The sequence below is a fragment of the Molothrus ater genome, chromosome 3 (assembly GCF_012460135.2).
Source record: "Molothrus ater isolate BHLD 08-10-18 breed brown headed cowbird chromosome 3, BPBGC_Mater_1.1, whole genome shotgun sequence".
Classification (NCBI taxonomy): Eukaryota; Metazoa; Chordata; class Aves; order Passeriformes; family Icteridae; genus Molothrus; species Molothrus ater.
The window spans coordinates 55,573,914-55,601,192 of NC_050480.2; the positions used below are offsets into that span (position 1 = coordinate 55,573,914).

The 27,279-nt window shown below is 37.5% G+C and overlaps 1 protein-coding gene across 1 annotated transcript in view; it reads right to left on the reverse strand.

Moving 5' to 3' along the window:
* ESR1 (estrogen receptor 1) overlaps positions 1–27,279 on the reverse strand; it is a 179,555-nt gene that overhangs the window by 29,294 nt on the left and 122,982 nt on the right. The window contains 1 exon segment of the mRNA XM_054514452.1: positions 20,038–20,373. Coding sequence (XP_054370427.1) covers positions 20,038–20,373 — 336 coding nt within the window.

The following is a 27,279-nucleotide window of genomic DNA, read 5'->3' on the forward strand; positions in this document are numbered from 1 at the left end:
TGAAAAAACAGCCATAGAGAGGAACATCTGTTCCTCCTAACCTAAAGCACACTGAAGGACCAATACCTCAGTCACCACTGTTTGATCGAGTGGTGAAATCTGTGCCTGTTTTAATGCCACGAGCTTGGTACCCAACCTCTCCACTTTAAAGAGAGTGGTGAGACTGCATCTATGCAGTTATCTAGCACATAAGATGACATTCTGTTCTGAAATTGCACACATCACTCAGCCTCTTCAACCTTTAAGGCTGAGCCCTTAAACCTCTTAGTTAAGAGGTGGCTAAAACCCACACCTTGACCATAGCCTTGTCTATACACAACAACAGCAGAGCAAAACAAATTCTGAGGCCAAGTGAATCAGAGAACCACAAACACTGTTTTCTTTGAGCCTCAGTATCCACACAGCTACGTCTATAATGCTACTCATTCCTAATTCTTTCCACAGATCTTCAGACCAAAATTATAAGACACTTTTATTAAGTTCTTCCTCCTAAGGGCACTTACAGTATGACACGGACATATTGGTTTAATTGTTTACACAACACCAGTGTTTTAAATCAAGACTTATTTTGAAGACTGAGGATCAAAGATCTTTAAACCTCAATATTTTCAATCCAAATATTTTGCTAGAAGAGTAGTTTTGTTATTTCATTTTTTTTAAGGATATTGCTTTTGTTTCTGTAAGTGTGGTCAGAAAAAATTAGGTACAATTTACTGAGCTCCTGGGAGGAAATCTGAAAGGCAAACACAAAGCAAGCGGCACAGTTGTAAGAGCCTCTAACTACTTTGTCTGCTCTTTCACAATTCTCTATTATTTCTGCCTGTATAATTATAGTATAGCAGCATACCAATCCAAACTTACACACTGTCTTGTCTGAGGGTAAACAATCTTTTTTCTAAATTAAATTTCTTGAGATCAAAGAGAACAGCATCTGCTTTTAATTACTGTTAATTCCTTTTGAAAATTGTACTTCATGTTTTTACATTTTCATCTCTAATGGTTTTAAAATCTTTCTGAAAAAGAAAAATTACAACTTACAGGGATAAATTTAATATCAGTTAGGAATGTTTGGGGTTTTGGGCAAAACCCCTAAAAGTCAAAAGGAACATGAGGCCCTGCTTTCACAGTCTGTATTCATACTGAAAGGCAAGACCAAGCAAGCTTTTGCTCTTCACCTCTAGTGGAGGTTTCCACTCTCCCTGAGCTGGCCTTAGGAAAGTTGCCTAACAGTTTGGCAGGTAGACCATCCAGCCAAACTCCCCACCTGACACTGTCCCTGGAGCAGGATGCTGCAGGGGTTTCACATTTGTCACTTGTATTTCAGATCCCATTTCTAGGAGCTGGTCTGTTCTGCCTCCATTTAAAAGTTGCAATTTGATGATTCTGAAATGCGTTTTTCAGGTAAATGAGAACAGTTTCAGATCCTTTCCAGGAATATGTAAAGTTTTGTACATGTACATTGTATTATTGTACATGTACATATGTAAATGTACATATACATGTACATTTTGTACATGTACATGTACATTTTGTACATTGTACAAAATATGTACATTTCCAGGAATATGTAAAGTTATCATTACTTCACTCAACGCTTTCTGCTTGTGCAAAAAGTGCATGCTTTTTCAGACCTGTCCGGTCCATATATTTTCAGAATGAGGAGTTTAAAAAGTTCCTGAGGCCATTCCTGGTCCAAATAGCCAATTCCTTGTTCAGTACAGGAACCTATCTTTCCTCAGGTACACACCAGTCTAAACTATGATCAAGTGGACTCTGTCTACATCAGATATACTAAATACTGTCTTATTTCAAGTTTCCTATGCCAGAGTAAGCTTGTAAATAAGTTAGGCAAGTAGAATTTCGCATACTCAAAGCAATACTTTGCTCCACGCACAATTAGAATTAGGGCCATGAAAACACTTTAGAGGCAGTGACAGAAAATTGCCGCTGGTCAGACATACATTCTCTTCTCCTGACAAATCCTTGCCACTTTTTAATGAAATACTGATGCCTTGCCTGAGAGAAACATGAGAATTCTCCAGCACAAAACCTTGGCTGGAGATCTGCCAGCTTGGCTGGCAATGCTCCTAGGGAGATGGACCTGCCTGGGGGTCTGCAGGAACACTCAGCATGAGAGCCAGCCCATAGCTGTGAAGTGCTCCTGTGAGTTTTAGGCACCACAAGTTCTCTCTGAAGAGCAGCACAAGCAAATTATTCTGTAGGATTTATGTGACTGCCTGAAGATCTGTCCTATGCTGGTGGATGGTCAGGCTGTATGTCTGAAGCTCAAAACTTCCTCCTTGGAGAGAAGACAAGCTGGGCAGTGCTGTGGCTAAGCCCATCCCGGAGCCAGGACACAAACGTACCCAGTGAAGCTGAGTGCTGCCAAGTCCTGACTTTCTCTCACCTGTCACTGTATCAGCCTTGACTTAAACACAGGGGTTTTTCTGCAGTGGTTGCACTTTGTTAACCAAAGATTATTCCAGAAAGTGCATTAGCAGTAACCATTTAACACAAATATGTTGAGGCCTTCCATCAGGGAACATAATAAAAGTAATTGGCACTCACATAGCACTTTGCGTTTTCAAAGGGCAGTAAAACCATTAAGCATTATTAAACGTATTTTATAGATAGAACACAGGGAGGTTAAGTACCTCATGCAGGAGGAGGCAGGATTAGGACAGAGGTGTCTCAGCACACTCTGTCATCCTTTTAACCACAAAAGTATTTGAGTTAAAGACTACTTGAGCCCAAGTGAAAGTTCTATTTCTTGCAAATCAGTAAAGGTAAAAAAAAAAAAAAAACCAGAAGCAACTGAACTTTTCTCATAGAGAGAAAAGGAAAAAAACTTTAAGTTAGATTTGAGGGGAAAATTGTTTACAATGTGAGCAGAAAAGCTGGATGCAGAGAAGCACATAAGTATTAACGTTAATTGGTCTCACTAAACTAGGCAAAGTAACAACCTGTACAGAACAAATCTTAGGCTTAAGTTTTCCTCACCCTCTTAACAAGCAGTTTTAAAAGTTATTAAAATAAGAATAAATCTTGCCAATAATAATTATAACAACTACTGTATAAGATTATTGTAAGTGAAGGCTGCCTGCCAGTTTGCAAGTGAAAGCTTATGCTACTTGTATTGTAAAGCAAGAAGGGAGCCATACATATATTTTCTGTATAGAAAACAAGCTCTTCAACTAATCAATAAAATGTGATGTTTGTTATTACATGGAAAATTCTTGCAGCACTATACAACAGTTATTTAAAGCATGTTACTTATAATTCCTTCCTGGACTGTAATCCAGATGGCTGAGACTCAGGGTACACTTTGACAACAGTAAGATGTTACTTTAAGGTTCTTTTAGCGCTGAGAGCTGTGCCATTTCTCTGGAAGTTCAGGCTTGCAAATAAAATCCACAGAACACTGCCTACTTATTGAGAATGGAACAGCAGCTATTCCCTGTGATTTTGAGTGCAGGAACATCCCATCTGCAGCTGCATGTGAAGGCTTTTCTTTGAAGATTGTCCTCTGAATTTTTCTCTGGACAGGTGAAGAAAGACACTACACAAAATTTATTAGCCACTGACTAAAATAGATGGTATGAGATAATACATATTTTATTTATTTTCTCTGACACAGTTAATTACATTAAATTAAAGTTATACCAGTACTCAGGCCAGTTGCAAGTAGTTTGAAAGGGTTTTGGGGGATTTGTCATTTTTGTAAGAGGTAACAGCTACACAAAATGTTTTCCATCAAAAGCAGATGCAGCTAAAACAATTTCTGGGGCTGGTTATGCATTTTTAACTGACTTTTATGAACTCAAAAGACAGACTCATAAATACCAGCTGTCATCTCTACTTCGTTCCCTCCCCTCCTCCCTTTCCCCACCCAACTAGGGCTGCCAGTGCTGGTCTCTTCTGCTGGTTTAATTGTTCACACCATTGATGAAATAACCTGTCAAGAAAGAGGAGCATGAAAGCGACCGATGGGCAGTCAGGGAGCACCAACCACCTCAGAGAGTTTACACTTCGTGTAAATTTGCCCTAAGACTTGAGGTCAACCAGCATGACTTGGATTTTTTTTTTGTCTGTTCGGTTGCATCCAAGACAGTATGAGGTTTTCAGCATTTGTTTGACCTCCTTACTAAAGTACCAGGCTATGCTCCAATCACAACCTAAACCAAATGGAAGTGATGGTTTTGTGGCTGTCAAAAAAAAAATCATTTGAGGCAAAAGGTCTCATTAAGCAATCATTCTTTGAGCAATCTCTTTAGGCAACCACAGTTTTCAAGTAAACATATAATCTGGAAGGGGGGAAAGGAGGCAGACTGAGGTAGAATATTTCAGAGCTTTTTAAACGACCCCAGCCTGCCCCTGCAAGTTTTCAAATAGTTGATTCAGTACACAGTCACTAGGGGAGAATTTTGAAACTAAAGATCAAAGACTTCCCAGTTGTTTTCCTCTTTTGCAGAGTGCACCTACGTGCTTTTAGTACATGCCCTTACTGCTTGGGAAAGGCACTCTAGTTGGGAAAGGCACTTTGGATGGGCAGTGCCCTGATGGTGTCAGTGAGAGCAGCAAGCCAGAGGTGGTTCACATGGAGCCCTGCTGGAGCTGGCCTGGGCAGCACTGCATGCCTGGCCTTTGCTACGGCACTAGGAGACAGACCTTGCTAGAGGAAGAGGCTCTGGAAAACCTCAGGGTGGATAAAGGCAATGCAGGTATGTCACATAGTCCAGTGGTCATGAGGGACAGGACAGGGATGGCAAGTGAACAAAACTAGGTTAAAGGGAGCCTGGAGAGCTACTGTACCGCAGGCAGTTCATTTCTACTGTTCTGCACCTCATTTTTCCCACAAATGTTAGGGTGTAAAAATATCTCCATTGTTCCGTTTTTCATCCTTTTTGTTCCTTTAATTATAAGAGCTATATGAAAGACTTAAAGGTCATCATAACACAATCAAGAACATTTTAAAAAAAGATATAAAATTACATTTGCAAGTTAACACAACCAATGGCCAGCTTCAGCCATTCTCCTAAACTAACATTAATTATTTAAACCGAAATTAAGGATTAACCCCAGTCTTTCTGACTGTCCCTAAAATATGGTTTTATAATTTTATTTTCAATAATTCTGTTTAATTCTTTAAGAATTAAAGTTTTACTGCTTCACTTTATATCTCCACCCATGTCTGGAAGTTTTAGAAGTGTCACATTCTAATTTAACACTTTTTTGACTGCAAAAACTTTCACATTATGAAACTGGGAGGGCTAAGCTCTCCCCTTCTTCATTCATAAAATCTGGTGAACAAGTCATTAAGCTTTTTTCTCCACAATGTCTCCCACTACTGTGCTCAACACTAAATCCATTAGTATTCATTGCAGCAGCATATGGAATTAGAAGAAAAGAGGATTATTTTGCAACCCAAGGAAAAGAGGGGGAAACTGTCAAGTTTGTAGTGAACTAGAAGACGAAAACTCCTTCAAGACTACAAATAGAAATTGCTCAGAGCATAATGTGCTGTACCCAAGAAATGAGGCATAACTTCAGAGTTCATGGTCTGGTCATTCTTTATAGTCACTAGGATATAAACCTAGGTTGACTAATGCACCTGCATCCATTTTTTCCCTCAGATTGTTCAATTTTGAAGTATTATTTCTGTCTATTGCACTTATATGTGAATAACAGAAGCTATATATACTTATTGTGTACTTTTTCATCCATTACATTGCCTGGTATCTACATCAAAACAGAAAAATAAGCACATATAAATGAAACCTCAAATGTTTCTTTTTCCTCCTCTTTGTTTCATCCGTACACGACTGGTTTTGAACCAAACCCAATCTCGAAAAAATTGTCCAAGAAATGGTAAGGATACATCAAAGAGAATAAGGACAGCAAAATTAATTGCAGCAATTTCCTTCAACCACTGCAACAAGAGGACTGTTTCAGCAGCTGTGTGGGAGTGTCATCGTAAGACAGAGCACAGGAATACTTTACAGGGAAAGCAAGACACTGGAATGCAGCTGGCAATTTGTATTAATCTTCTTGGCCATGGAGACCTAGTAAGTTATCAAGCAGCATGTTTCCACAAAGTACATGTTAAGCCACTTTTCTCACACTCTCCTTCAATGTGTAACAAACCCAAGGCACCCTCAGGAAACTGAGGCTCAGGCTCAGGTGTGCACAAAAAATGCAGGTGCTGCACTTGGAGAACAGTGACCTTGACTCAAATTCCCATACTGCCTGCTGAGATATATGCTGAGCTAGAGCTAGTTGGAAGCACTCTGGCAGAGCTTTTTACATTGGAAAGTGACAGTTGGCAAGTTTAAAACACTCTGGGTAGCACGTCAGATTTCACAGAATGAAAACAAACAAATTAAAAAGAGGCTGGTTTCTCTCTGGAAACACGGCCTCCTTGTCAGAACCTCATCTTACTTTTCAGCAGTCTACCAGGCACATATTCCCATGCAACACTGATAAAGGTATCTAAATTTCTTTTTAAATTTTAAATTTCCTTTCCCTAAAACTGTCTTTTTATTTTAAACAGGTGCCTGAAATATTTGAAATTTTATTGAAGTCTACTCTTTCACATTACAAAGAAATTCACTTCCAAAAATAATAACCAAAAAGGTTATTATCTAGCAGAAATTTTCAAACATTTCATTTTGTATGAAGTGAGAAAGTTTATTTTTACTGGTTTTATCTGCCAGAAACAAAGAAACTAATTATTCACACAACTCTGATGGAGACATCTGGAAAAACTTTGGAACAGTGTACAAACTCATCCAAAATGACCGGATCTATAAACTCCATTTGTCATCCTTTGACAGGACTGGAAAATTGCATGGAATCCCACCACATTAGAAAATATCACTGTAATACCTTCTAACAAGTACAATAGCAGAAATTAAAGATTAGAAGAAAAATACATAATTTAAAATTCATATCCCTGGAATTATAATTTGATATTTTTTCTAACTTGTAAAAAAAGTGGTAGTTTTCATCTTTCTTATTTCAGAGACATTTTGATTTATTCTGTTTTTTCTTTTCTCTTTCATTAGCATATGAAATGCAAATTTGACAGACTCCTTATGGATGAGAATAAAACTTTGGCTTGGATCAGGAGATAGAGCTGCTTCACCTAGTTCAGACATAGCCTGGGAGACTATTTTACAAACAACATCACCATGCTGATCCTCAAAGCACAGCTTGGATCACATAAAGGAGACTTTCAGGCTGAAGTCTCCTATCCTGAGAGGCAGAAGAACTGTGCTTGGTGTAGGAGCCCCAAAGCAGCCAATATCCCCTGCTCTGAGGATATCCAGGAGGTTATGGGTTCCTGTTACTCACTTCTACAGCTCATATATGTTTATATTCTCCCATGGCTACCTGGATGCCACAGGAGATTTACCAGGATGAGATGAAGTCATGCAGTAACCACAAAGAGCTCACACAGAATCAATGTTGCACTATGATGGTAAAAGGCAAACTTCTAAACAACTGAACAAGGGACAGAAAATATGAAACAACAATGTGGTGGAAACTCGTCAAGGTGATGACACAGCATTTTAACTTTATCCTGGAATCATCTACCCAGGGAGGTGGTGGAGTCAACATCCCTCGATGTGTTAAAAAAAAAGACTGGATGTGGCACTTGGTGCTAAGATCTAGTTGAGGTGTTAGAACATGGGTTGGACTCGATGATCTTAAAGGTCTCTTCCAACCTAGAAATTCTGTGATTCTGTGATTCTGTGATCCTAATTATGTTTATTAATGATCTGACAAGCCAAGAAAGCAATGAGGCAGAAAAATATGAAGATGACAGAAAGTAATGTAACTTAATCAGAACAAATAAAACAGGAATTTCAGAGATACTCAGAGAAATGAGTCACCTCCTAACTGTTTGTGTTAACTCTGAAATCAACCTAATTTTTTAAGCATTTTCAGGCTGCATTTTTGCAGAGAAAGACAATCAAAATATGAACTGAGGAAGAGGGATGAACTTGGAAATTCAAAAAGAAGAGGAAAAAAATCTTGATGTTATTCTCTTGCACATACACAAAAAAGGCTAATTCTGAGTGTAAAATACAGTGCCTACAAACACATTTAAAACTCAGATTAAACATGAAGTATTAGGAAGCTGCTCAGAGACTCAGAAGCCACAAGACTCTGATGGTCCAAGAGGCTGGCAACTTGTTAAGAAGGGGGAAAACAGCTCATCAGCGTTACACTGAACTACTTCTGGCCTCACATTAGTAAATAATTTCAGCCATCCACCAACATGAATTTGCTTACAAGTTACTCCATACTATTTGTAAATAAAATAACTCATGGAAAGCTGGTAACAGTTATTCACTGTCAGCTGAAGAAAAGCAGATCTGGATTCATCAGCCTGCAGTGATGAATTTTTACCAAAACCTCTCAGAAGCCCTATTACTGACAAATAAGGTACAAAAAAGCTCATCTGGAGTCTAAAGAAAAGAGAACTCTGACTGCACTGTCTGCTGAAATTAGGCAGTAAAGGAAATGTATTTGTGATGCCTGGCACTGTCTCATTCAAACATTGAAATGTGTGTCCATTTAAACACTTGATTAGAAGTGTCTCCCCCCTTAAAAAAATAAAAAAAATAAAAAATCATTAACGAAAAGAGCCTCAAAACCAACCAAACCAAGAGGACAAGAACAAAACGAACAAAAAACAGAACAAAAAAACCTTTAAAAACTTAAGCATGTAAAAATTTCTGAAAAATAAAAGCCACTTTTTGAGAAGAGAGGCATACTGGCAAGACATAAAACAGGAGCATGATGAGCAGTATAAAAGAAATAGCAGATTTAATTCATATCTGTGCCTGTAAGGGGGGGGGGGTGGGCAGGTGGTAGTCCACAACAGGGATATTTAGAGTGCTTCATAGATTTCCCATGCAGCAGATAAAATCCTGAGACACCAGTTTAGGAATGGATTCACTGTGGCACATTGTAAGAGAGTTCTACGTAGCTGACACAGGGAGGCATTGGCACAGCCAGTGCTTCCCTGTGGTAAAGCAGCATTCTTCCCAAAAGGTTCAGTATGAAGGAATGTACCCTACATGTTTACCTGGGGGAAAAAGGTGCATTTGGTATCCATATTGGAGCCAGTGATCCTCCATAACTGTGCTTATATGAACACCAAGTGGGGAAAAAAATGAAGTCATAAGTTGATAATTGTGCTGGATTTTCATGAGCAGCTGTTCTGTGACAGCTTAAAACCACTCCATTTATACTGGTTTTAAAATATATGAGGTATTAAGCCATTAATACCAGTGTTTAATCCCATCATCACCAAATAAAGTACACTAGGGCTTTCCCTTTCCACTAACATTGCAAAATCCCACCCTGCAAAAGACTAATTGTCAACTGCTGATTCCAAAAGGCTTCTGTCACTTCAGGTCACTATTTACTAGCTGTACACGACAAATTTGGCCCAAAGAACTTCCAGAATTTACTGCCTTCCTGGAAGAGAAAGACAGAATAACTTTTAAAAAATATGCACTAGCATTGGCAACCAACCAGACAGTCTTTGCCTCCTGGGAAGTAAAGCATCTTACTTCCAGGGATGGAAGCCAACTAAAGCCCCTCTATGAACAAGTTATGGGGTGCTACCTCTTATCCATGAGTCTCCAACCCCTCACAGCTATGGCATAGAATTACAGTTTATGGTGCAGTTTAAGCAGGAACATGCAAAGTAGAGGCTAAACACCTACTAAAGCAAGCAGGACAAAGACTGTAAATGGTGCCAGGAACTAGAAGATTCTTGCCCTTTGAACAGGAGAGACTGGAAAAGACCTCTCTGCATAAAAAATGAGAAATTAAATTAGAAGAAGGCCTGCTCCACGGTTGTATATTACTATTGGCAGTATAGACACATGAATATTTATTTCCAGCACCATCACATTAATACTGGCCAATTCATTCCTGATATACTGTCAGCCTCCCATTTCAATTGCCTTGATTACTTTGCCATGAACTGGAGTGGAGATCAAGTTATTGGTAACCCAAAATACACACCCAAAGATTCATTTTGAACCCAGATAAATCCCTGTATTTAAACAACCACCACAAGACAGGGAGAAGCAGAAAGGCAGGAACTGCTTTAGCCAGCACTGCAACTGGAATAAATCTTGTGAAATTATAACCTCACAGAGTACATCCTACAAATATATGTGATACTCATAAGAAATAGCACCTTTGTAGCAATCAGAGGAGATTTCTGTAATAGGTCAGACATGCATTATTAATATAATAGTTGATATTATATGGCAATATCGTAATTTTAGCTCTATTCCAGTCAAGGGGTTTTTTTTAATACAATGATCACACCCAGTCAGAGACTTTTCAAGGTTTTAGTAAACACCTGGCTTTCATGCCAGCAGCCTGTACATCCACTTCTCTAATTCCAGCCATGTTTTCTGAAGAACAGCAGCTATTGCAGAAGATGCTTCATTAGACTATTGATAAGGAACACTTTAATTAGGCTAATCCACCACTTTCCCTATCTTTGTGAGTCAAAGTAAAATTAGGTTTCTTGAATTTTTCTTTTCCAAATCAACCTAAACACTCCAGAATATAATTTCACAGGGAACACAACACATTCAGCCTATAAGCAAGATTTTGAAGGGCAACTTTCCCCTCATCCATATATTAACCTTGATTATGGGTCTTCAGACTTCCTGCTGCATTTGGTTCCAAACCAAAAATCTCAAGCTGCAGAGAAAAAAATAACTGAGAATTCTGGCGTGAATTTTCTTTTTCTGAGATCACTCTGCTCACAAGGAATACCAGATACCTGTGAGAATCACTGGATACCTCTGACAGCCTGAGCAGTGTCCCTCTCTGGTGGGCAAAGGGAACCAGACACTGAATCAAGGTGAAGATCTTGATTCCTCCCTTCTGTTTCCAGGACTCCTTAAGAGACTTAAGAAGCTTTAGGTCTAGACCCAAAGTCTAAGCACAGTGATAAATATTTCACCTCTATCTCCCTGCTCCATACTGTGGCAGACAGAGAAATTTCTTACACGCAACAGAACTTTACATAAAGAACAGAAGGCAATAGTTCCTTATGGACACTTAGCTGAGCACAGACTCCTGGAGGAACAAGGCAATTGCAGATTTCTCATCTCCCATTCCACTGTGGGATATTCTTTATCTTGCTTACACTAGTTTAAATTCACAGCAGTGCATAACTAGCGTGCAGACAAAACAACATACTCTTTCCACACATAGTTCATTTCCCGGAGAGATAATCAAAGAAAACAAATGAGCTGGTAACAGATGTGTCATATAATGCACCACTGCAGCAACACAGACAGGATAAGAGCCCATCCAGAAGTCATCTGCAATGAATCTTTCCTAATTATTTCTATGTAACTTAAAAACTCCTATATATCTTACATGAGATTTTAGTGGGTGACTCACTTGAATAGAAAACGAATACAAATGATATTAAAATAACCTCTAAACTGGAATTACAGCTGACTGTGCTCAGAGATGTAGTACTAGAGAGAAACTAAAAAAATTAGGGTGAAGTTATTAAACATCAAGTAAAAAGGGCCAATTTGTGTGAATTATGTGAACAAAAAACAATGGATATGTGCACATGCACATACATATCGCATCAGTGCTTTCCAACAATCGCATATTCTTTTGTAAATTATTTTGAGAAATAAATAAATCAGGAGGGATCGTTACTTACTGTTTACTTAGAGTAGAAATTAACGAGCGTTTCTTGGAAAGCTCCAGGGTTCAGCATAGCTGAAGACTCTAAGACAGATATGTTCATCCAAGAGTGTAAATTATTTATCAGCTAAAGAAAAATAGCAGGAAATGTTTTTATAAAAGGATCATATACTTTAGAAATAAAATATTACAGTTTAAGTATTTAATTTTCTAATGTTTTGGCTAAAATTATAAAGATTATTACTGTGAATGTTCATTTTTGCCTTTCCATTTGCCAAGACCAATAGAATTTAATCTTCAAACACTTACTATCAATTGAACTTGTATACCATTGAATGTCCAATGAACTCCAATGTATAAGTAGTTCTTGTTAAAAGAATTTTATCCTTTTTGACTGTTTAGTGTCATTTTTCATCTGTCAATATATGTCAAACAGGTAAACAAGATTACTCATAGTTAGATAAAATTTGGTTACTAAAGATACTTTTTTGAGCCAGCTTGTTAGGAAGCCCCAAAATTCAAATCTTTGAAATTCAAATATTTTACTCTGAAAAGGCCTGAATAGGATCAGCTTTGTAATAGCACTGTGGGTTTTGATTTTAAAACCACTGTGTACAGATGGAACTATAACTCTATAAAATGTGGACTAGGAATCTTAAAAAAAATTTTTGGCTATGCACTTGCTTAATGGCTGATAGCTGATATACTCTTCAGAATCTCTCCTTCTGGACAACAAAATGAAATCTGGAAAGCTACAGAATTAACTTTAGGAGTTTGCAGAAAAACTGGTAAGAATAAACAAAAAAAAATGAAATGTTGAAAGTTTATGTATGAAAAATTTAGAACACTGTCAAGGATATATTTCTGAGCTCAGTCAAAGGTTCTCTGAAGAAATACTCTAAATGGTTCTCTAAAGAAATATTCTAAGAGGTTCCCAAACTACTTATCCTGTTCTAAATCTGTTTCCCTTGATTGAAATTTTATGCAAATACAATGATGCAGTTTGAACACATTCTTCTAATTCCTATGGCCAGGAAACTCCTGGGCAAAGAGTGGGACATAAAGCTGGAAGACTATGGCTTGAAAGATGAAATGGGAAAGAATTGTGTGTAAATCACATCCCAAGGCTCTTCTTGTGGTAATAGGAGCAAGCAACAACCAGACCCATCCACTTGGAAGAGCCCCTGAACAAATTACTGCCTTCAGCAGGAACCCTAGCAATAAGAACCCTACTGCTGAGCTGTTGAATTTCCTGTTGGCTCATCTGACTGATTCACAGCATCTTTTTCCCCTGGTCCTCTTGCCTGTGTTCTTTACTTTTTTTCACTGTTGGAGTCTCCTTGTTGCTGGTCAGCTTGTTCTGATGTATTTCTCTCCCCTTCTATATCCCTAACCCTAGGGACTCCCTATAGTTTGAAAGCCATTGCATTAGGATACCTCTTAAATTTCCAGCATCAAAGTTGCAATTGAGACCTTGATACTTTTGTCCTTCTGCTATAATTTTGTTAGAGCCTTCAACTAGTGAAACCACTGCCTGTATTTTTGTTTTGTTTTGTTTATGTTCCTTTACAAGCACTTCTGCTGAATTATTCCTTCTCAGCTTTGGCTTTTTCCTGTCTGACACAAGCATATAACATATAGGTGCATATAACATCTCCCTGTCCTCTAGAATCAGCATCTCCACCCCATCTCTCAACAGCAGGCCATTGTGGCACATTGTCTTGTCCTCTTCTCTAATAAGAAGTTGTGTACAGGAGGAAATAGACCCAATCTTTTTTAACAGCACTACAAGACAGTTCTAGAGATAACTGAAAAAGGAACTCATAAGTGAGGAGTTTTCTCATACAGCACCCAGAAGCTGGAGGAGGAGAAGGACAGAAAGGAATGCTTTTTTGGTCTCACAAATATAGACAAGAAAAACTGAAGATGCTTACCAGACTGAGAAAACACAGGGATGGAAAGCTTTAATTTTGTACTCAATGATTTTAATTCTGCTGCTCTTCATTCTATTGAATGATATGTCTCAATCTGATGTTTAAATTTAAATAGTGTTTACTTTATTCCAATACAATGTCTGATACTTACAATTTCAGAGTAATTAACTGACATTTCACAGAAATTAAATTAACAAAACCAGCCATAAAGTAAGATCCAGATGCCTATTTTCATTTCTCTTTTGCTTACAGATTTTCTTCCTCTGTTTTTTCATCTAAGAGTGGGGGAGCAGAGAGTATCACTTCAACAGACTAAAGAGATAAGCAAAGAGGTGGGGTTTTTAATGACATTTTAGAAATCTCCACAGCAAGCTTGTTAGGCAAAGGAGAAGAGACTGTAAAATAGATGTTTTGAAAGGGTTATTAAAATTATTACAGGAATTGCAAGCCATTTATTTTTCTAAATAAATGTAAATTATTGGCAGGAGGATTGCTACATTTAGGAGCTCTATAAACATTCCTACATCTAAGGTTAAACACATACCACTCTCATCCAAGACATCTTTCCTTCCACTGCAAGCTAACTCTTTTTTTTTTTCAAGGTTTGGTGCCACTAAAGTGCAATGTAAAATTGTGGCTATTGGCCTTTTTACACACTGTTCCTGATTTAACAGAGCAGTTTAGAAGGTCAAACAGGAAAACAATATCTTAAGAAAATAGCAACCTCTGTGGCTTTGAAATAAAGAAAAAAAAAAAAAAAACAGTGCCAAAATATTTATCTCCTCGGTTCATGAAGCCATAAAATAAGTACAGCACTGTGAATCATCTCAAAACTTCAAAGCCTGTATGCCCAGTGTACCATTTTAGGGCTATTAAGTTGTACAGCTACTGTACTTGGAGTAAATAGTTATGCAAGATTGTAGCAACACTGCCAAAGATTTCACCCTTGCAAAAAAATTTCCTTAAAGCTACACTCTTTACCAGGAGCTCACTGCATAAGCTTGTAATGTGTCTCACCATCTCAGGAGATTCTGCACCAAAAATGGTTGGTTGATTACATTGAAAATGCCAGCTTCATTTATAAAATACAGTTCTCCACATAAGACATTAAACTAAAGACACAGTGAGTGGATAATGAAATACAGTAAGTTAATTCTTTTGACATAACAGCATTTTTGTAGAAAACCAGAGTAATGATTTTGCTCATTTTATTAAAGACTATTCTGAATGTGGTACTATATCACCAAGATGTTATGTAATTCAAGAACATAAGGCATATCTTTCAGGAATATGTGATTCAGAAATGAACATTCATCTACACTGATGCCTTGCCTACATGTGATTTTTAGTGATTTGTCCCAATTAAATTAAATTCAATGGTAAAAGGCTCAATTTATATGTAAAGTCTAGCCCACCACAATCTGTTTGCACCCACCTCACATGCAGCTGCCTGCTATTCCAACTGGCTGAGACAATCAAAAGGCACCTTCAGTATCTTACAGAGGCCACCTGGAAGGACTGAAGCCTAAATCCCCATTAGGCCACCTAAAGAATAAATCCTGAATTTTTTGTTTATGTCATAGGACACTGTACAAGATTTTTGTTCATTTAATCGGGCAAACTCACTTGTATTAGGGGCCAAGGTTTTGAAAAAAAAAAAAAATTAAAACAAGCTTTTATGTACTTGGCATACTATGACTTGCATTGTCATAGGGGAACTTTGTTCTGACCCCAGTCAAAAATCATGTTATATCTGGGTACTAAGGATATTTTCTGAGGTTATGCATAAGAAGCTGACACAAGTTCTCTTTTCCCCAGAAACTGGTTAACACCACCAACTTTGTAGAGCCAGTTTAAACAAGTTTTACCTGATGCTGAATTAGTTGCAATAAAGATTGAGACTAGTTCTGACCTTCCCCATCAGGGCATGCCTGCAAGAATACTCATGTCATTTTGAAGATTTTCCTCAGCATTTCTTAGTAACAGATCTCTGCCTACATTATTTTACACAATCTATCACAAATTACATTGTATTACTCCATTTTGTAGAATAGTTTCACTTTTATCCAATACATCTAATTATCTGCTTCTTCTTCCATGCCCACCTCTTTATAGGATCAGAAAGACCGGCTAACCAAAAACAATTCTTTAAAGCCTAGACAGCAAAATAAACTCCAGAAATATCCCTGAAAGTCTTTACTCTATTTTGTAAGCTGTATCTTCATTGCTTTCTGCTCTGTTGATATAAATTTCTTCCTTCCTAAAAAAAAAATGTAGTCTTTTTGGATTTCAGTAAAGCTTCCATACTCTCTCACAGTATGCTTCTGGACAAAATATCCAGCACAAAGCTGTTTTCATACTTTAGTTCAAAGATGAGTAATTACTTTTATCACTAGAAGTTCTTTTCATTGATTAACATTCAAAAATAAAAATATTATTATGTTCTTCAAAAAAAGTATTCAGGCTTCACTAACCAATCTAGTTTTGGGGTTGAGGCGTAGGCTAAAGTGTATGTGTTTGTATTCAGGGTTGTACAAAGGAATTGTTTAAATTACCTTGTAACATCATGCAATGGGTGAGCACCTGGCTCATGGGTCAGGCACAAAGGGTTACAGTGAAGGGGGTGATATATGGCTGGTGACCTGTCACTGGTGGGGTTCCACAGGGCTCCATCCTCTGCCCTGTGCTCTTCTACATCTTCATCAATTACTTGGGGACAGGACTGGAAGGGATACTGACCAAGTTCACAGCTGATAAAAAACAGGGAGGAGCTGCTGACTCCCTTGAGGGCAGGGAGTAGTGAGACCGGTAGAGAGACCTCAATAAATTAGAGAGCTGGGCAATCACCAGCCATAAGAATTTTAACGTGGGAAAGTGCTGGATTCTGCACCTGGGACAGGGCAACCCTGGATGTACAGACAGACTGGGGAGGTGAGATGCTGGAAAGCAGAGCCACAGAAAGGCACCTGGGAGTCCCGGTAGTGGCAAGTTGAACATGAGCCAGCAGTGCCCTGGCAGCCAGGAGGGCCACCCATGTTCTGAGGGGCATCGGGCACAGCATGGCCAGCCAGGCAAGGGAGGGGATTGTCCTGCTCTGCTCTGAGCTGGGGCAGCCTCACCTCCAGTGCTGGGGGCAGTTCTGGGTGCCACAACATAACAACGTTAAACTACTAGAGAGCATGCAAAGGAGGCCATGAGGATGGTGAAAGGGCCAAGAGGAGAAGCTGCATGAGGAGCAGCTGAGGTCACTTGGTCTGTTCAACCTGAGAAGACTGAGGGGAGACCTCACTGCAGTCTGTAACTTCTTCGTGATGCCAGAGGCAGGGGCAAATACTGATCTCTCCTTGTGGTGACAGGGCCCAAGCAAATGGCCTGAAATTATGTCACAGGAGATTTAGGTTGGTATTAGAAAAAGGTTCTTCACCCAGAGGGTGGTTGGGCAGTGGAACAGGCTCCCCAGGGAAGTAGTCACAGCACCAGCCTGACAGAGTTCAACAACCATTTGGACAGTGCTCTCAGAAATATGGTGTGACTCTTAGGGATGGTGCTGAACAGGGCCAGGACTTGGACCCTTGTGGGTCCTTTCCAACACAGCATATCCTGTGATTCTGTGATCACCATAAAATATGATTTCAACTCAGCCACTCATATAGACTTTACTCCTTGCTTGCCTACATCCTGCATGTAGGTAAATGAACTTGCACAATGTTTCCAAGGCTTGAGAAGTGTGCATAGGGGAAGCCATTTCCTGAAACTGATTTTTTTCTATTTCTAAAAAGGATACTCACTTTTTAGGAAAAAAGGATATTCTTACCCTTGATCCTGAAGCTTGAAACCCTAGCTGAAAAAACAACTGACTGGATTTCCACAATCCTGTTGCACCAAATACTTCAAAAAGTTATTCAGTTCCCCCATTCATGAATAATGTATACAAAAATCCTTTCTAATTCAGCTGCATCATTTAAATCCTAGTAATAATGGAGTAGTCAATGGCAACATGCTGTGGGGGTGAAAATGCAATTTAAATTGTTTGACACATTTCCATTAATGTATATGTATTCCCAATGTGTTCCAGCAGAAGAAAACTTTGGCAAGCAAAGACCCAATCTTTGAAAAGTGACCAGTGCTTCTGAAATTTAATATCAGCATCTATGTGCACACAACATTTCCTAGAGACCAAGAGATTAAAAAATATATATTTAAGCACATAGGTCTAAATTTCTTATTCTCAGAGACCCCAGTTGTAGAGGTGGGTAAACAACTGGACTTGAATTCTTTTAAATCAACTTTCTAAAGCACTTTAATTTCTGCTTTTGTTCATGCATACTGTTCTCCAGGGCACAGCATCAAGAACCAGCTAGGTGTCCAGCACTTTCAGAACGCCCAAACTCTTTTTTCTCTCTGTCCTGCTTTAGGTATAATTGTTGTTTTCCTTTGGTATAATTGTTTGTATAGTGTCCTAAGAGATCGAACTATGAACAGAAAAGGATTTTTGTTATTTAATTCTAGCCAAAGTTCAACAATTCTGTAGAAAACCTCACCTGCTAGAGTACTTATTAATGGATAAACATGATCAAGCCACTGGGCTTGGTTTCTCCTTAGGAGCTATTTTGAGAGTTAATGTAAATTTAAATGTAAAATACATTGGCTATACACAAAGATTTGATAACCTTACACATTTGATTTTCCAGTGTCAGATGCTTTCTTAAAATTTGAAGTTTATATTTGGTAAACCAGGTAATTTTTTAATCCAGTTTTAATAATCTTGTAACAGGCAGTTCTAGAGATATTCTGAATAAAAAGCAGATCTTGGTTCTCTGACAATGTTACTTAATTTCTAAACACATTTCCATTAATACTCTCAAAATCAAAAGTCATGGAAACCAAATGTTTCCAGTTGGACAACATAATGAATTTAGATTGTGGTATCTTGAATTTAAATTAATTTGTTTTAACAGACTCAGAGTAATTCTATCTCTAAAAATCCATAGAAAGGTAATTTGAATTTATCTGTTTTGATAGTGAATAGCTTTAATACTATGTACATAGGTTCATTTTTCAAAAGCATTTTTGTAATGGCATGATGCAAAACATACCTAAATTAACAGGAGAACTGCCCTTGACTTGAGCAGACTGTGGATCAGGCTTCAACCACCGTGACTTTGTCAAGAATAAAATTCTCAAGTGATTTCTAATAAGATACGATGAGAAATGAAACACACACAGGTTCTCATTGATCACAGCTGGAGCCCACAAAGTGACATGTGAAAAGTGGCTGAAAGGGAACCCTTAAGGACTGGAAAAGACATGGTTATTGATTTACCAGGAACAGTCTTGCCAAGCTTAAATGAAGGAAAACAGAAAAATGGCATAACCTGGGTGTAATTCTTTTGAGTTAATGCACTATGTGAGTGAGAGTTGTGTTAGTCATCTCTAGCATCCCTTCCTAAAGCATCTACATAATTTTAATTAAATAAATGGCTACAGTAAAAAACTTAAAAGATCAGAACTCCAATGAATTATGAAGTATAAAGTACCATGTATGCCTGTATTTTTACCAAGATAAAACTATGACATGTGCAATAAATGTCTTACAAATTTTTAAATCTTATGAAGAGTATTTGTGTACATTGAAACTGTGAAAGGTGATGAACTTTAACAACAAAACTGCTCTCTCCCTTCATTTATATTGATTAACTGAACTACATGAATGAATATATAACATACACTCAAAGAAAAATGTTACATACTTCCCACAATTCTCTAATTCCTTTTGGGAAAAGAGGGAATCACAGTGCACCAAAAAAAAATGTCATACTAAAACTTTTTCTGGATTTGTTTTTCAAACCGAAAATTCATGAAAGATCTGTAATTCACAGTCAAAACTATAACCCAGCAACTAAATAAATCTTAGTAATACTTACAGGCTTAGTAGTGATACTGAACTTATGGCTTACATTACATATGTGAGAGTAACCCTTTTCTAAGGGGATCAAAATATTTAACATAATTTGATTAGGTCAAATTGACTGGATTTGACCAATAATCTCTTTCAATCTTTAATTTTGTTGAGTTTGTATGGAAAAAAAGAAGGATTTGCAAACACAAAACTGCCCAGCATCCTATAGAGTGGGGAAGATACCTTTTCTTGAATAAATCTTTCCTCAAAAGTCACTTACATTGCACAATAGCATTTTATTGACCATATAACATAAACTTTGTTTAATGTTGTAAATTTTGTCAATGTATTTATACTTAAATGAACAATTTGAATTAAATGAGAATAGTTAGTCAGAAAATCAGTATGTGGGTTTGTTGGTTTTTTTTGTGGGTTTTTTTTGTTTGTGATCTACAGGTTTTATAGTTTACATGGGCTTTTTTTCCTTACCTGGAACTCTCTTTGCCCAGTTGATCATGTGCACCAATTCTCTGTCTGCAAGGTTGGTCAACAGGGTCATCATAGAGGCTTCATTGAAGGGTCTGTTTGGGTCATATTCAGAATAAACCAGGGGTGGCTCAGCTTCCAGCAAGGCACTGACCATCTGTTCTGCTGTCAGGGACAGGGCTGGGCTGTTCTTCTTGTTATGTTTAACCACCAGTGGACTTGTCCAAAGGGTGGGAGCTCGCAGCTCTGTTGAAGAAGCCTCCCCATTCCTGGAATCCTGCTCCTCTCTTTGGCGTTTTTGTTTCATCACTCGCCCACCTCTGCGGTCTTTCCGGATTCCTAGAGACACACAAGAATATCATCAACTCCTTCCCTTGAACTTAAGTATGATGTACACTTGGCTTCAGTCAACAGCAGATGCTTTTGATAGACTCAGGCAGCACTGAGTCTTGATTAGACTTCTTCAGGAGCCTTACACTAGTAGTTGGACAGAAAAACTATTTTTTAAAGTATAGTGTCAGGAATAGTGCACCCCTTCCTAAAATTCAGTGGCCACACAGAAATCTAGACTAGTGACACGTACCGCTGCCTCAGCCCAACAAAAGGAAGTCAGTTATTGGGAACAAATAAATATTTCTTTATTGCCCAAAACTTCAAATATGTCCCCAACCTCTAGCAGACCATTTGTCTATAATTAATAATTAGTCAATGCAATTAATGATGTTGGCGGGTCAGACAGATCACAGAAGTAGCTTTCAAAAACTATCTAGAATATTTTGCTTAAAGTCACCAATTATTTTAATTAAACATCATCCTATTACGGAGCCTGTGATCTTCATAATTATATTAAAAAAATTCAAGAAAGTTCCCATTATAAGATGAGTTTATACAGCAATAAAGAATGCCATTTAAGTAGATAAACATAAGTATGAAAAGGAGAGATAATTACGACCTCAGATTCTAATGTGGGAGACCTACTGTCAAAAGGCTGAAATAAACCACAACAGAGACCATTATTGTCATTACTGCACATTTCTGCAATGTGCTTTGCACTGTATGACCCTGAACTTAGGATATTATCAAGTCAGCCATACCAATTCAAACAACATAAGACCTTTGCAGTGGAACAAAATTTCCCTTTGTGGAAAGGTTACAAGAAAAATACAATGATAAAGCCCATGTGGACTCCAACCATAAAGGGAAGGTTAAGTCTGGATCTAAGTGGAGGAGTAACAGGCATTTTGAGACCGAGTCAAAAACTTAAATCCATCATCAAGTGGAGGCAAGGGAGGACAACCAAGTAATAAGGAAAGCACACAAGGAATTGAGATATGAGAAGGCAGCTTATGATGTGGCTTACACTGGAGTTCTCATGCAATAGGTAAAAGCTACACTAGTCCCAGCCTGAAATGCAAAAGAAGTATCTACAGAGAATAAAGATGTAAACCATTCAAGAAATAGGGAAGAGGAAACATTTGAAACAAAACCAAAACAAACCAAAAAAACTTGCAAGCAATCAGTACAGGTCTTTATAATGGTTGGGGAAAGGGAAACAGCATTTGCTCAGCTCTCTTAACACCACAAAATTTCAAACCTTTAGAATCCCAGTCTTTGTTGGCAGCATTTTCATCTCACATACAACATGCTTTCATATAAATGTTGTTCCTTTTCTGCCTCAAAGAAACAGGGAGAATGTTTTAATCTCTTTTCCTTTTTCTTGAATTATAAATTCAACACTGAATTAGTATTTGGAGATTAGGCATTTTATGTTTAATTCATTCAAAATCTAGTGGGCTTTGTGATTCTATTCCATTAATCTATTCAGATAAAGGGAGTTCAATAAATCTCTCATCACCCCTATTACTTAACCTATCTACATTGTCCCATTCACTAAACTAATTCTAAGCCAAAACTCTCAAGCGCATTGCTGTTCCCATTTTTCATTCAGCAATACCGATCTTTCCTACCACTAAACAGTTCCTGTTAAGGAGAGGCAGGGAGATTCTTGCTATTCCGAGAAACAAAAGACCTATTCTGGTAAATTGTCATGGTAGAGATACTCTCACTGGTAACTTCCTTGCAATACTCAATAGCAGGCATGCTCTATCTGTAACAGATATTTTTGTTGTATGTTGTATTTGTTGTATGTTTTGTATCAATTTAAAGGTTTTGAATTAAACTGCCCTGTGAAACATGTATATATAATCACATGAACAAGCCCACATGGTTCACAGAAATTAAAGTATTTGTTAACTTTCTCACATTCCAAATTTTATAGCTCCTCATCTAGAAATTTTCTTTCAAAGAGAAAGCATCCTTGGGGTCTGTGCTGTTCAACATACTCATAAATAGATAGGCTGACATAATTCATAAACAAGAAGTTGAGGTTAGAAAAATACTATAAAAACATCAGATAAGTTTAGAAAGTAAACAGAAGGCTAGAAATTACTAGGAAAGGAAGGGAGGACAGAACAACTTCATAAATCACGGTTTATTATTGTGAGGCACACTACAGTGAACACTGCATGCAGTTCTGTTCTTCCCAAATTAAAAAGAGATATAAAAATAAATGAAAAAGGGATAGGAGAAAAACAAGTAAGATGATTTGAAATGTGAAACAACTTTCGTGTAAGAAATATCTATATTGACTATATCTGCTCAGCCTGCAAGCCAGATACAAGACTAGAAAATCAGGATAGCAATAGGATGAATAAGGTACAAAACACTAAAGCTTCACTTCTAACACAAGAAGGTTTCAAATGAAAATATCTCATGCAAGGTTCAGGACAGACAGGCTGTCTGTCCTGAACCTTGCATGTGATATTTTCATGTGATGTTCTCTTTCACACCATGGAGAAAGAAAACTAACAATGTGAATAAATTAGAAGGTGGTATATTTAGAAAGCCGTAGGCCAAATGTGAGAGACAAAAGAATGCATTAAAGGTTGGTAAATATAAGTAGAGCAACTTCAGCTTTAAGTCTCCATCATATAGATTACTGGAAGATCAGAGTTTTCGTGTGTTTGCTTTTACTTAGTCCAGGCCTGCCTTGTCAAGTAAAACAAGGATGTGATGGGATTTTACTTAACAGAGAAAAGATGGCAAATGTAAGCATATTTAGCTGTTTACAAATAAACCAGATGTTAATTAAGAACAATAGTTTTATTTTTAATTCATTTGAAAGCCTACCACAGGCTTTTCTTCACCTTAGAACAAAAAAAGCAGTGCATTAAGCAAAGCTGAACAAAACCAGTTTGGAGGAGATGCCTCCCACAGATTTATTTTTTGCATTTTTATTTGAGGATTAAAAAAAAATCAAACAATCAACCAACTGTAGCAATTTTACTACTGGATTTTGTGGAGACTAAGTCTGAAAAAAAAGTCAGTAAGAGTATGCATTCCTTCTGCATCACATCACCAGGTTTTATGATCACAGACAGAAAGGTCTCTGAATCTGTATAAGTATCATATTCATCAGAGATTTATAGAGCTTACTACTAACTCTTTACCTAAGGCCTAGATGGACAAACAACACTTATTCATTTTCTTGAACTAAATAGGAGTGAGTATCTCTCTGAAAAATGCAAGTGCTCCCAAATCTCCTTCAACTTAATCAAATTTTGTCTCTGTTAAAGAGAGATAATAGTGATGAACAGTCACTAATTCCAAAAAAGGCAATTCTATCAAACTACGATTTCCTTGACAAAAGTGCAATGATTCTGTAAGGGTTTTTTAAATATATGAATGCATCAATTTTAATTTAACAATTCAGCAAATAAAGGAACCTTAATTGTCAAGTGCTATGACAGACAATATTCTAGCAAAAATTGAAGTACTATGCATCTAGCAAGAGCTGTAAAACAATTTCCACTTGAGTTTTAAAGCTGCAAGAGCCAAGATTTTCAAAGGCAGTTCTACAAAGCTTCATATGTAAATTCAGTCAGACTTTTGGACGTGGAGACAGTTTTCAAAACTGCTAAGTAATTATATAATCAAACCATTAGAACCTGATCAGCAGTAAAATTGCATATGGACAATAAAATTGCATATGACACTCCCATGGCAGAGGAGTTGGCACTAGATGATCTTTAACATCCTTTCCAACTCAAGATTCTATGATTGTATGATTGTGAAAGAAATGTTAATCATAAGAAATACTTCCCTAGTGTTTTCTCATATGTCATTAAAACAAAACAAAAAATAAATTCCAGATCATTAAAACAAAAGATCCAAAATTAAATGCACTGAATGAGCATTGAATCTCAGCTATACAACAGCCATTTTTTCCTACCTATTGCTAATAAAAAAGCTCCACTTCGTATAAAATATTCAAGAATATTTAGAGGAAGAATAGGAGGAGACCAATTAGAATCAAATTTGCTTGGCTGTTTGTGAACTACAGAGTAAGAAATTTTAGATTTGAAGATACAGGTATCATCTCCAATTTTGTGCAAGTTAAATACATTCTCTGTGAACTGCTTTGTATAATATTTTTCAATTTCTTTCTTGTTAGAAATTTGGTCAATCAACAACAGTTTGTAGCCACACTTTTTTTTCTTTTTTTTTTTCCTTTTGTTTTTTTTGCTTTTTTGTTTTTGGGGGGTTTGATTTTTGATTTGGGTTTTTTTTTTGTTTGGTTTGGTTTGATTTTTTTTTTTTTCTTTTAAGAGGACAACAGAAAGAGAGAACTATGATTGGATTTGGAAACAGTGATGGGTAAATGGTTTACCAGCTAAGTTCCCAGCCTGGAACAACTTTTGATGGCTTTTTGTCCACATTTCTGCTCCTTGTCAGCAGGCCCCAGAGGAGAGACATTTGACACTTCTGTAAACATGCACAGCCTTGTAGCATTAACAGCCTATAATTTCGTCAGTTTGTCAAAAGAGTGTTTCAAATGTGCTTGGAAGAACCTTCTCTTCCAAACAATTCTGTTGCTGTTCATGACCAACCTACCTCATTGGCATCCTGTTGAAAATTGCCAGAGAGAAAGCATCCCTGTTTTATAGAGAAAGAACCTCTAATGTTTTGTAAATCAAATCCTGCTTGACAATAGAAGAGAAAATGTATGTGGTAAGTGAAAGATATTATAAATAAGAAGGTATCTCTCAGAGAGGCAGAGAGTCAATTGCCCCGCTGATGATCAGAGTGTTGAGGGAGCATGCACAGAACAGGCCACGGCAGAGCTGCCAGACAAATCCTCTACAGCAGTGTTTGCAAAGGAAGAGAAACCAGATTTTCCTATGACATAATCCTACCTTTCTGAAACTGAAGTTGGGTTTGAAGAGACCAGAAATTCAAAAGCCTCTCTTCAAATGTCCAAGTACGGGAAGGATTTACTAAATTGTTGGGGGAAGACCTCTGGGACTGAGTCCAAGCTCACTTTGGTGTCATTGCTAACATTAGCCAAAGTAAGGGACTGCAAAAGTAAAACAATGTGAACAAGCCAACAGTTCCCTTATGGACACAAACCTGAGTGTCTAAGCACAATTGGCTCTAGAGTCCAAAGGGCAGATGCAGGTGACGTATCTGTCTACCAACAGCCTCTTACGGCAACTTCACTTTACAGGTAGGCACATTAGGCACAAATCTGCTGAATTTAACAGCTTTATAATGTTTCACTGGAAAAAAAACCAGAATCCTACAGCTTCCTTTTAAACATAAGGTCACTGTAGCCTGCTGTACATAAGCAGAAGTCAATCACATAATTTCATTCTTGATAGATATATAAGAGACAGAGATTGCTGAAGTTCTGACTGCACTGTAGGTTCTAATGTTGTAATGTACCTTAGCATGGTGGTCCTTCCAAGGAGATTTTAAAGAGTTTGGAGATTTTTGGGAAATTTTCTGCTTGAATCTCTCTACATAAATACATATTGATAATATGTATTATTTAAAGTAACAGAAAAGTAACACCACTTTCCAAATTCAAATTTCATAGCCTAATAAATCCTTCCTTTGAATATGATTCAGACAATCAGCCCCTTATTTCATTCCCATTTCACTTTCAGAAAATGAAACAGTGATGTAAATTGTGCTGAAAACCCAGGTGGGTTGACAATTAGTTTAAATGAGAAACATTGTCTGAAATCTTCTAAAAAGATTAATCAGATTTAATGTCTAATCTCAAACAGACCTGCCCCAAGTGACAGTGCTTAACAGCCTGATTTCTGACAAGGATATCTAGACACTCAGGACTATAAATAAGCAACAGATTTGTGTTCAATCTCTGCACCTGGATGTTACAGTCTTTTTGACTCCTCAGTGATGTACGTTTATTTATGGGAGTTTCTTTCAAAAAATATCTCTTATCCTTTTCCAAACTGGGATTTATTTCTCCTCTATAATCAGGACCCCCTTCTATTGGAGATAGAGGGAGAGAGAAGTCACGGTGGGGGGTTAGATTCCGATATTCTGGTTCAGCTCCTGGCTTTGCTACCAGCTTGCTCATTCACCAAGTCACACTATATATCTCAGTGCCCCAGAAATCCTACTGACTAAAATGCAGATCATAAAACTGGTCTTTCATGTAAAGTCTTAAAGACCAGTTACAAAAAATAGCTGTTAAAAAGCAGGCAAATGTCATTTGGGGTCTCAATGAGTATTCATAATGCACAGTTTGAGAAACAATGATCTATTAAATTAAAGATGAAGGTGCAAGGCATGATTCATCCTAATCTGTATTTTTTTATTCAGTCTTTGGCAGTCATAGCACACAACACACCTAAAGAGCATCTTAGGATATGTAGAAGTGAAATAAGAGAAGTTTAATTAATCCATCATTCAAATTAACCCCTTTCAGTGTCGACACTCCTGATAAACTCATGCCAAGTTTTGGTTACAATAAGTATGGCAACTGCCCCATTCCTAGTCAACATTTACAATGAGCCTTTAGACATTTCAGGGATCACAGGAAGGCTGTTTGAGGAACATTCTCTACCTTTACATCATCCATGATATGGAAAAGCCAGTCATTTTCGGACAATTAGTCCATTGGAATAAATCCCAAAGACAGTAAGAAATTTTAATTGCTACATCTTAGAAATTGAGTATTGGAGGTGTTTGGCCTGATACCAAGACTGAGTGCTAGAACTGAACTGTAAATGTCTAACCAAGAGAAGAGCCAGAACCATACAATCAGAATCGTGGACAGTTTTGGGTTGGAGAGGATCTAAAGGATCATCTAGTTCCAATCTCCATGCCATAGTCAAAGACACCTTTCATTAGACCAGGTTGCTCAGAGCCCCA